Here is an 11,986-nt window from a genome sequence, read left to right on the forward strand (position 1 = left end):
AGATGAAACATCCCTTTAATCTGAGTGACTGCTTCATCTTTACAAATGATAGCTTTAACCTCCTCCTAGATAAGATTAAGATACCCAAACAGAAATTTCCCCCATCCTGACAGTATTTGACCCGGAGCAAAGTCCTATTTCCTTAAGGCTTATCCCAAATCGCCTGACACAATCCCCATTCTCTTTTTTTTTTTTTTTTTTCGAGACAGAGTTTCACTCTGTGCCCAGGCTAGAGTGCCATGGCGCCAGCCTAGCTCACAGCAACCTCAAACTCCTGGGCTCAAGAGATCCTCCTGCTTCAGCCTCCCAAGTAGCTGGGACTACAGGTATGCACCACCATGCCTGGCTAATTTTTTCTATATATTCTTAGTTGGCCAGTTAATTTCTTTCTATTTTTAGTAGAGACAGGGTCTCATTCTTGCTCAGGCTGGTCTCAAACTCCTGAGCTCAAAGGATCTGCCCGCCTCAGCCTCCCAGAATGCCATGATTACAGGTGTGAGCCACCTTGCCCGGCCCAATCCCCATTCTTTTAAGTCCTTTCTAACACTCTTACTGAGAGGTCCTCTCTTCCCTATGGTGCAGGTTCTCCCTATGTGTAATGAGCAATTATATCTAACTTGTTCTACCATAGGTGGGTCCCTGATAGCGTTTGGCTAGAAGGCACTGACAACGGGAAATGGGAGTTTGTGTCTAAAATTAAGTACTTCAAACCACATACATCATCGCTCTGCCTATTACTATCCTTCTCCTCAAACTGTGCCCCTCCCAAAACATCCCTCTCTCTTTTTTTTTGAGACACAGTCTCACTCTGTTGCCTGGGCTAGAGTGCTGAGGCATCAGCCTAGCTCACAGCAACCTCAAACTCCTGGTCTCAAGCGATCCTACTGTCTCAGCCTCCTGGGTAGCTGGGACTACAGGCACATGCCACCGTGCCTGGCTAATTTTTTCTTTTTCTTTCTTTTTTTTTTCTGAGATAGAGTCTCACTTTGTTGCCCAAGCTAGAGTGAGTGCCGTGGCATCAGCCTAGCTCACGGCAACTTTAAACTGGGCTCAAGAAATCTTACTGCCTCAGCCTCCTGAGTAGCCGGGACTACAGGCATGCGCCACCATGCCCGGCTAATTTTTTCTATATATATTAGTTGGCCAATTAATTTCTATTTATAGTAGAAACGGGGGTCTTGCTCTTGCTCAGGCTGGTTTCGAACTCCTGACCTCGAGCAATCCGCCTGCCTCAGCCTCCCAGAGTGCTAGGATTACAGGCATGAACCACCGCGGTCGGCCTATTTTTTCTATTTTTAGTTGTTGGGCGAATTTCTTTCTATTATAGTAGAGATGGGGTCTTGCTCTTGCTTAGGCTGGTCTCGAACTCCTAAACTCAAGCAATCCTCCCACCTTGGCCTCCCAGAGTGTTAGGATTACAGGCATGAGCCACCTCACCCGGACCCTACTGAATATATTTAAATCATTTCATTAGTGGTAAGATTTCAATAATCTTACCATAATCAAAACTTAATTTGCTATTGAGACTACAACATGATCTCCCTTTCTCTGAAATCCTCATATATTATCCAAAGATGGTTCTATTTAAATAACTTTCCGTTCTTCAAAAATGCAAAGAGCACTGGAAAAGGTTTTGGATTCATTTTTATCACTACTAGTACTTTGGAATAAGTAATATATTGCTAATTTAAGTATTTCCCAGATGCACACAGACACTTTCTAAGTACTAGGTATTACTATTTCCATTTTACAGATGCAAAAACAAAAGCATAAATAAGGGAATCATTTGCCAAATATCACAAAGTTCAGAGAAAAACAATGTTCCTGGTTTCTTGCTTTGGTTCTGGAAACTAAATAAAAACAAACAAACACTAACTATAAAAGGAAACTTCTACCCCAGACAAAACACTTTAGGTCATGAGGATGCAGGAAGACAGAAAGAGGCAGCTATTAATATTAAGAGTAGGTTAAGGCTGGGCGTGGTGGCTCACGCCTATAATCCTATCACTCTGGGAGGCCCAGGTGGGCGGACTGCTCAAGGTCAGGAGTTCAAAACCAGCCTGAGCAAGAGCGAGACCCTGTCTCTACTATAAATAGAAATTAATTGGCCAACTAATATATAAAGAAAAAATTAGCCAAGCATGGTGGCGCATGCCTGTAGTCCCAGCTACTCGGGAAGCTGAGGCAGCAGGATTGCTTGAGCCCAGGAGTTTGAGATTGCTGTGAGCTATCCTGATGCCATGGCACTCACTCTAGCCTGGGCAACAAAGCAAGACTCTGTCTCAAAAAAAAGAGTAGGTTAAATTATTATTTAACATGCTCATCTTCAAATAGTGTCATAAATTCAAGAAGCAGAAGCCAGACTATGATGAATAATTCAGTCCACAATTCAGCAATATTTGCTGGGCTAAATGCTATGATACACGTGTGGGGAGTAGAATAAACTCCTCTAAGCAAAATACTCTTTTTCCACTCCAAGTGACAACAATGACAGTTCTCAAACCACGAGTGGGCAGCTTGAGACTAGGAAAACAAAGTTTTATAGAGGCTCGTTACCACTTAGTTTTGAAAGCTTCTGTATAAGGCAAGCAACCTTCAACGGAAGAGGAAGTGAAAGCTTGGTCCCAACCATCATGGTATTATTTCCTTCCTTAAAACTGTTTAATCTTATGCTTATGTCCTTTATAAACAGACACTTCTCCTAACACTTAAGATTTTCTGGATCTAGAGCAGCCTTCGTTTTTTCTTTTTCTATTTTTTTTAATTTCAGCATAATATGGGGGTACAAATGTTAAGGTTATATACATTGCTGTTGCCTTTGCTCCCCCCTCGAGTCAGAGCTTTAAGCGTGTCCATCTCCCCAACAATGTACATTGCACTTATAATGTATATATGTAAACAGCCTTCCTTTTTTCAATTGATCCAAGATCTGTTTCTGTTCGGGTCAATTTAATCAGCCATAATGACATTACTTGTCTATTCACACAGCATGAGATGAAAATGAAGGCAGTGGCTGGGCCTAATCATTTCCCACCCCCTGCCTCAGTCTCCCAAGTAGGTAGGACTACAGGCACATGCCACCACACACAGCTAATATATTTGTTTTTGTATAACAGGGGTCTCGTTATGTTGTCCAGGCTGGTGTCATACTCCTAGCCTCAAGTGATTCTCCTGCATTGGCCTCCCAAAGCACTGGGATTATAGGCGTGAGCCACCATCTCCAGTCAGATCTATTTGAATTATTTTATCCTTGCCTATTAATTATGCTGGTTGCATTATTTACTGATCAATTTTCCCCTTCATTCATTTATAACTATCTTTTAAGTCACTCTCTTTAAAAGGCTACTTTCCAAAGAGCAAATGCTTATACCTTGAAATATACCACCAGACACACATTCTCTGCCTTCCTTATAGGAAATGGTTTGCGCCTTTCTCATATTTGTTTATACATCTTTAGAGTCTATTCCCTAAAAAACAACGTTTGCCTTATTCCTATCTTCAGCCAAGTACTATTTTAAATATTTCTACATATGTCCTTAGGTTGGCAGATAAAACTTGGTTTTCACTGTTATGTATCCTGAATGATGCTCTCAACATCATTTCCTAAGTATTTCCTTTGAGGCCTCTTGACTTAAAAGCAACATAAAAAGATGAGGCAAAAAAAAAAAAAAATTAGAAGCAGCATATCCAGTGGGCAAGAGGCCTAAAGATATACACTTCTTTGAAGACTTATCAGAAGAGAAATGTAGAAGTGAGAAGAGGCACAGAAAAATAGAGGAAGAAATCATCAACATGAGAAAATAGAGAGTAATGCATTTCCCTCCTGAATGAAACTGATGGGGAAAATGAGCAGTGAGAAATTCTAGAGCCATATATTCAGGACTTAGTGCAAAGTTCATGTCTTCCCAGACACACTTACCGTGTTGCATTTTGTGCCACACACCACTTGCCTATGATTCAACCACTGAGATGCAAACACTTTATTAAGGGTCCCAAGGTGAAATTCTCTCTCCTTCAAGAGACTTGGAAGTTGCTGTGCTGCATAACCGTGCAACACTCGAGAGTAGTTGGTTTCATTCTGTAGCCTGACTTCCCGGTTCTTTAGGTAGTAAACTAAAGATCTCTTCACTGGAGGGAGTCTTTTCCTTTTGTGAAGAGAGTGATCCCAGCCAAACTGTGGAAAGCAACATTAAAAATCAGGGCTTCAGCTACTTTCATTTAGCATAACAGATCCACTGTATTAGAGAAATCACCAAGAACTCATCCCGCAGGATTTACATACAACACAAATACAAACAAAACAGAATGAGTCTTGCGATCCAGAAAGTCCAGTTTAACTCTTCCAACATTGAAAAGATGTTGCTCATAGTCAAACTTACCTATGTGAATTACAAGGGCTGAATAACAAGGGAATGGAAGCAGAAAAGAACAGACCAAAAGGTTTACTAGACCTTTTAAGAGTGAAGGATTCAGATCTCCTATAGCTATTTTTGATAGGGAAAAGAATGAATGCCCAAGTGATTTCCATACCGACCTGGGGTGCATCTCTACCTAGTCCCCTTCTCCCTCTCAGCCTGTACTCCCCGCGGAGCATGGAAGGTGCAGCCCAAGGAGCCAGACTGGGGTCTCAGGGATGAACTATCAATGGCCGCTCCTCCATCATCACGCCCGCGCAGAAGGCAGTTGCAGAATTCGAAAAATCAAACACCAACGGGGTGGTGGGCACGGGGAAACCAGAGTCCGAATCCCAGTCCAAGAAGGCCCTCCTCTCCAAAGAGGACGGTATAGAGATGATACCTGGGAATTGCTGTTTCTTCTACAGGGTTTCAAGTGCCAAAAGGCCCAGCTCATGACTTCATATCCACAGGAAGACTCCTTCCTTGATGAGGGACGCAATCATTCCAGCTTCCTGGGGGCCCTGAAAGACTCTCCCTCCTAGTATCTCTTGGGAGGCTGGTTTTGTTACCGATTCCCCTTAACTTCGCTTTCCCCTTTCTCTAAAGCCAAGATTCTGGTTTCTTCCTGACTGCACGTCCCCCGAGGAATATGCCCCATTTCTGAGCTCCCCTTTGGCTTCTCACCGCTCTGGCCTATCTGCTTTCCAGTGAACTCCAAAGAGCCTGGCCCTGACTCTATAGGCCCGGGCCCCATTCTTGTCTCGTCTATGACTACAGATCTTGGACCCGATATCCTGTACCCGCATCTCGGACCCAAAGCTCCTCTTGGTGCCTGGGCCTCATTACCCAGGTCCCGGCCTCTCAGCCCTCACCTGCGGGTCCTGAGCGTCGCTCCCAGCTCCCGGCGAGGCCGGCGCTTTCCGCTTCCTGCTAACTGCTTTCCGGGCCATAGTGGGCAGCGCCACCGCGTTCCCGCAGCCACATGGGGCGGGGGAAGCGAGGGGCAGCAGGACAGCGGGTCATATACTGGGCCCCGGGGCCGCGCACCTTAGTGCGCCCGGCCCGGAAAATGGCCCGGACCCGGGGCGGCGGCAGAAAAATGGGAGGCAGACAGATGGGAAAGAGGGGGGGAGGACTGGGACTGGGAAAGGGAAGGGAAAGGGGAAGGAAAAGCAGGAACGAAAAGCTTTCCGACGACCGAGTCTGGAAAGGACGGCGAGCAAATAGAACCAAAACACCCCCTCCCCCTCGCCCGAGCTCCGTCACCTTCGCGCAGCCGCACTTCGCAGCGCGTCGCCACGGAGACACCGCCGGAACCAGCCAGGCAGGATTTAGGGCTTTGGGGAGAGTTTGCGGCTGTTGCCTAGCCGTAGCCCGACCTTTTCCAACGGTCATTTGGCGGCCGCTGGAGGTGGACGAGCAAGGGAATCTAGTTTCTGGCTGCTGACCTCGGACCCCAGCCCACCTCTCCGCTTGCACCCGGAAGTGAGGATTCCCAGCACTGTTGCGGGAAGAATCCCTGCCAGCACACGTCTTTACACCTCACCTGCTGCTGGTTACCTCCTATCTAGCACCAAACGTTTCCCAAACCTATCACAAAGCGTGCCCTGGGGCCCAGGGCTGGACACGGGGTGGGGGGCAAAAGGAGGAGGCAGAAGCCACCCCGACCCCTCAAAGGTGAAGTCTGGCTGGAAAGTTAGGGCAGCATGGCCAGACTTTCCCATATCAGAGGATCTGCCCAGCACGTGCAGCCCAGGCCGCCCTCTTCACACCCTTGGGGCGCCCTCAGGCTCCATTATCCGCTCCACTTCTTTCCTCCCAGTGTTGCTGTCCTCCTCCTCCTGACCCTTTGTTTTGTGGGAACCACAACAACCCCTAAGTCACCTTACAGTGTGACCGGGCCTCCCCTGTAATAGATTCCCATGACCTGCTATCGAAGCACATTGTCTTTTGTGCTTTATGAAATAGGCCTCACGCTGTAATTTTCTGTCATTGCCTGCCTCACTCTCCCAGCTCTGGTTGGGTCTCCGTTAGGGCAGGTTGGGAGTTCTGAACCACAAGAAAGAAGGGCCATTTTTGGCTTGTCAGTCCGTTTTTAAGCTGGCATTGGCCACCTAACAAAGGGGCTTCCTCAGGATCACCCTTGCCTCCATATTCAGAAGATCCTGAAGGAATACGACTGCCAGCCTCCACTTTCCTCAGGCAAAGAAACCCTCCGAGGAAGCAGGATGCTCTTGCTTGGGGCTGACTGGCCTCAGGCTGTGGTGCCCAGTTACCTGCTGGTCCCTTCAGGCTTCAGGCCTCATACCTCCAGGGAGCTCTGTTGGCCCATCTGAAGTTCTGCCTACAAGGAGATATGAATTTGTTTTCCAAGCCAAACCAAAGGCCAGATTGAGGCAGGGTCCTCCACCATCCCAAGTTGGCACTGCTGCTAACCCCTAATGCCACCTTGGGAAAGACAGCTCTATCTTACTTGGTCAGGCCTGTCCCTGTATAGGCATGCATACAGTGAATGGGTCAGAGATGGGTCAGCTTCCTTTTTTAAGTCTGTTATTCTAGTTCTGTGTCACCTCACAATGCTCTGGATGACCCAGGAGCCCATTGGGCAAGAGTCTGGAATCCTTTGAGAATCCCTAGGCTCAGGCTGGGTTGGGCTTGGATCCTGGTCTTCTCTGCCAGTGTCAGAGGGGAACACAGGGCACTGCTACAGGCTCATTCTTGAAGTTGGTGTACTTCTTCTTGACATCCAAGGAACCATCTGCAATGTCATAGCAGAGCTTGCTATTTCTGTGGAAATGGAATGAAGGCCTATTTGGAAGTTTAAAAGTTCATAATTGCTTCTAAAAGACTGATAATACCAAGTATTGGTGAGAAGGTGAAATGAATGGCTGGAATTTTCATACATTGCTAGTGAGCATGTAATTTGGCATAACCAATTTGGAAAAATCTTCAGCAGTACCTACTAAAGCTAAACATATATACACTATAACTGGCTCTATAAGCAAGAAAACATTTTTTTACAGTCTTTTTGTTTTTTGGTAATTCTCTTATGTTTCAAGTTCCCAGGCTAGTAAGATTTGCTGACCAGAACTTTGTAACTTTCTGTTGCAATGATGCATTCCCTTTTGAGTTTCTTTCCCAGAAACAATGGAGCCTTCTTGCAGTCACAAGATAACTACAAAGCCTTACACTACCTGTTTGTCCACAGAAGACAAGATAAGTGATACCCCACCACAGATTGTGCCCAAGGACCCACTGAGCATATACACAAGGCTGAGAAAATGACCAGTATTAACCCCTAGCTCATTATAATACTAAAATCCCTGTCCTGGGAGGGACTTATCTGCTATTTTTTTTTTTTTTTTTTTTTTTGAGACAGAGTCTCACTCTGTTGCCTGGGCTAGAGTGTCATGGTGTCAGCCTTGTTCACAGCAACCTCAAACTCCTAGGCTCAGGTGATCCTCCTGTCTCAGCTTCACAAGCAGCTGGGACTACAGGCATGTGCCACCATGCCCAGCTAATTTTTTCTATATGTTTTTAATTGTCAGCTAATTTCTATTTTTTAGTAGAGATGGGGTCTCCCTCTTGCTCAGGCTGGTCTCAAACTCCTGAGCTCAAAGGATCCGCCCGCCTTGGCTTCCCAGAGTGCTAGGATTACAGGCGTGAGCCATGGTGCCCAGCCTGTCTGCTATTTTTTGATCGTGGGATGTATGTAGTAACAATTTCCACTATGCTTGCATGCTCTGCTCTCCACACCAAACATGTCATGATGCTCACTCCCCTCATGCATTATTCATTTCACCTCCCGAAAAACCCCTGTCCCTGTTGATGGAGGGTGGATTTGAGGCAGTCTATACCTCCTTCCTCCCAGTACACATGTCCACTGAAATAAAGCCTTTCTTCTTTAACAATCCTTGTTGTCTCAGTAATTGGCTTTCTGTGCAGCGAGTAATATTAAACCTCCCTTATGGGTTCATTAACACCTACTAAAGCTAAACATATATACGCTATGATCCAGCAGTTCTACTTCTGGGTTATAAACCCAACGGAAATAAGTGTTTATTTCCACCAAAAGGCATGTACAGTGCCCAGGCTCGGTGCCTCAAGCCTATAATCCCAGCACTTTGGGAGGCCAAGGCAGGAAGATTGCTTGAGGTCACGAGTTCAAGACCAGCCTGAGCAGCAGCAAGACCCCATCTCTACAAAAAATAGAAAAAATAAGCCAGGCATGGTGGCGGCTGCATCCCAGCTATTTGAGAAGCTGAGGCAGGAGGATTGCTTGAGCCCTGGAGTTTGAGGTTGCAGTGAGCTATGATGATGCCACTACACTCTAGCCAGGGTGACAGAACAAGACTCTATCTCCAAGAAAAAGAAAAAAGGCATATACAAGAATTATTCATAATAGTCCCAAACTGGAAATGGTCAGATGTCAATCAACAGTAGAAAAGATAAATTGTGATATATTCACACAATGGAATATTACACAGCAGTGCTACACATGAATACCATGAAAGTTGGTCACATGAATCAGGTCATTCTTGAGAATTTAGTCATCCCAAGTAATATAGAGTCCAGAGGGCAGGGGTGGAATGGGGTGGGGGTGGGGTGAAGAGTACTTGGGGCACATAACATTGCTCCAAGAATGTAATTCTCTGTGAGCTTGGCTGCTTGAATCTGCTTTCTGTAACCTGAAATCAGTTTTACTTAATAGCTGCTGAAACAACCTGTTGTGACTGGAAGAATAATTTTACCCATTGCCATCACTTACCAGTCATAGCTTGCCAGTTCCTCATAACCTTACCAGTGCCAATGAACTGTCTTGAAGAGCAACATGTAACATTTCTCCTTTATACAAAACCACCAACCTTCTCTTTGTTCTTTGGCCATGTGGAAGACCACCCAGTCTGTGTGCATGCCCCAAATTGCGATTGCATCCTTTCTTCACAAATAAAACTTTTTTTTTTGGTAGAGTCCAAGTCTCACTCTGTCATTTAGGCTGGAATATGCAGTGGCATCATCATAGCCCACTGCAGCCTCAATCTCCTGGGCTCAAACAGTCCTTCCCCCTTGGCTCCTCAAAGTGCTGGGATTTCACTGCATCTGGCCTAAAGCATTTTAATTTCAGAGATTCGTCTCCATATTTTATTTAATGTAGACAAAACTGTATGGATGAATTTTACAATGTTGAGTGAAAGAAGTCAAACACAAAGCAATAATTCCTAAATGTGATTAGTAAATGCCTAATTTTGTTTTTAGGAAGCACAAAAATAGGCACAACTGATGAATGGTAAAAGAAGTCAGAGTAATCACTATACTTAGGGGTGGTTACTAACTGGTAGGGGACTTTGGGGAGCCTTCTAGTGTTCTGAAAAATTCTATATCTTCTGAGTGGTGATTATACTGATGTTTACATATGTAAAAATTCATCAAAACTGTACATTTAAGATTTGTACAGTTTATGTAAGCATACTTCAAGAAAAAGAAATAAAAACATTCAACATTCTTTCCCCTGGACTCTTTTGCTCTCCCTCTGTGCTTCCTTTTTCTTCTCTTTTTTTCTTTTTATTTATTTATTTATTTATTTATTTATTTATTTATTTATTTATTTGAGACAGAGTCTGGCTCTGTTGCCCGGGCTAGAGTGCCATGGCGTCAGCCTAGCTCACAGCAACCTCAAACTCCTGAGTTCAAGCAATCCTCCTGCCTCAGCCTCCCGAGAAGCTGGGACTACAGGCATGCACTACTATGCCCAGCTAATTTTTTTCTATTTTTAGTTGTTTGGCTAATTTCTTTCTAGTTATAGTAGAGACGAGGTCTCACTCTTGCTCAGGCTGGTCTCAAACTCCTGAGCTCAAGTGATCCTCCTGCCTCGGCCTCCCAGAGTGCTAGAATTACAGGCGTGAGCCACTGCACCCAGCCTCTTTTTATCTTTTTTTAGAGATGGAATCTCCTTATGTTGCCCAGGCTGGCCTTGAACTCCTGGGCTCAAGCCATGCTCCCCGCTCAGCCTCTTGAGTAGCTGGGATTACAGGCATGCATCACCACTGTGCTGGCTCCTCTGTACTTTTAAAGAGATAATCAGGCTAGGAAGGAAGAAAATTTAAAAACCTTAGCCCTAGGCTGAAATGAACCTGGAGGGGACATTGAATTCATCATTTTGCCCTTAGCACTACAAACAAAACAAAACAAGCATAACACTCTCTAGAGTATGAAAGCCTGGGAATCATCTTTGTCTCTTCCTATTCTCACAGCCTCTCCTCACATACACTTACACATATTCCATTACCAAGTTCTGTTGATTTGACCTTCTAAATATCTTGAATCTGTTCACATCTCCACACCCCCCAGTCCAAGTTTCTGTCATCTATTGCTTGGACCATTTGTGAGGGTCTCATAGATGTACCACTGCATCCACCTTTCTAGAGGGACCACTCTGTCCTCTTTTGTTATTCTGTTCCATACTCGGCAGACAGTTATCTTTTTAAATGCAAATTTCATCAAGTCATCCTCAAGCTCACCTCCAGGTTAACACTCTCCAACATCTTCCTCATGCTGTTTGAATAAAGACAAAATCATTAATCTGGCCTACATGATACTGCATTATCTAGCTACTAACTTGATAACAGTCACATCTCACACAATACTCCTCCTCCTGTTTCTCAGCTCCAGCTGTACTGGCCCTCTTTTTTTTTTATTTCAGCATATTATAGGGGTACGAATTTTAAGGTTTCAAATAATGCCCTCCCTCCCCCCACAAGTCTGAGCTTCAAGCGTGACCATCCCCCAGATGGTGCACATCTCACTCATTATGTATGTATATACCCTCTCCCCTCCCTCCTCCCATCCCCCAGATACCCCATTAATGTAGTTCCTATGTGTCCACTTAGGTGCTACTCAGTTAATACCAGTTTGCTGGTGAGTATATGTGGTGCTTGTTTTTCCATTCTTGGCATATTTGACTCAGTAGTATGGGTTCCAGTTCTATCCAGGAAAATACAAGAGGTGCTATATCACCATTGTTTCTTAGAGCTGAATAGTACTCCATGGTATACATTACCACATTTTATTAATCCACTCATGAATTGATGGGCACTTGGGTTGTTTCCACAGCTTTGCAATTGTGAATTGTGCTGTTATAAACATTCGAGTGCAGGTGTCTTTTTCGTACAGTGTCATTTGATCTTTTGGGTAGATGCCCAGTAATGGGATTGGTGGATCAAATGGTAGATCCACTTGTATCGCTTTAAGGTATCTCTATATTGCTTTCCATAGAGGTTGAACTAGTTTGCAGTGCCACCAGCAGTGTAGGAGTGTTCCTATCTCTATTGTTTTGGGATGTTTTGATAAAGGCCATTCTTGCTGGAAATAAGTGATATCTCATTGTGGTTTTGATTTGCATTTCCCTGATGATTAGAGATGTTGAACATTTTTTCATATGTTTGTTAGCCATTATTCTGTCTTCTTTAGAAAAGTTTCTGTTCATGTCCTTTGCCCACTTTTTGATAGGGTTGTTTGATTGATTTTCGTGAGTTCTAAGTAGATTCTAGTTATCAGCCCCTTATCAGATGTGTAGGATGCAAAAATTTTCT

The 11,986-nt window shown here is 44.6% G+C and overlaps 1 protein-coding gene across 3 annotated transcripts in view; it reads right to left on the minus strand.

Annotated features, from left to right (window-relative positions):
* DCAF12 (DDB1 and CUL4 associated factor 12) overlaps positions 1 to 5,669 on the minus strand; it is a 47,305-nt gene extending 41,636 nt beyond the window's left edge. The window contains exons 1-2 of one of the 3 annotated variants that reach the window (XM_076008802.1): positions 5,270 to 5,669; positions 3,920 to 4,174 (exon numbers count right to left, since the gene is read on the minus strand). In XM_076008802.1, coding sequence (XP_075864917.1) covers positions 3,920 to 4,174; positions 5,270 to 5,347 — 333 coding nt within the window. In that variant the 5' untranslated portion in view covers positions 5,348 to 5,669. The other 2 variants (XM_076008804.1, XM_076008803.1) reach the window with 2 other exon arrangements.
* Positions 5,670 to 11,986: the final 6,317 nt, after the last annotated feature.

This window comes from Microcebus murinus, chromosome 12 (genome assembly GCF_040939455.1).
Source record: "Microcebus murinus isolate Inina chromosome 12, M.murinus_Inina_mat1.0, whole genome shotgun sequence".
In the NCBI taxonomy this organism is placed as follows: Eukaryota; Metazoa; Chordata; class Mammalia; order Primates; family Cheirogaleidae; genus Microcebus; species Microcebus murinus.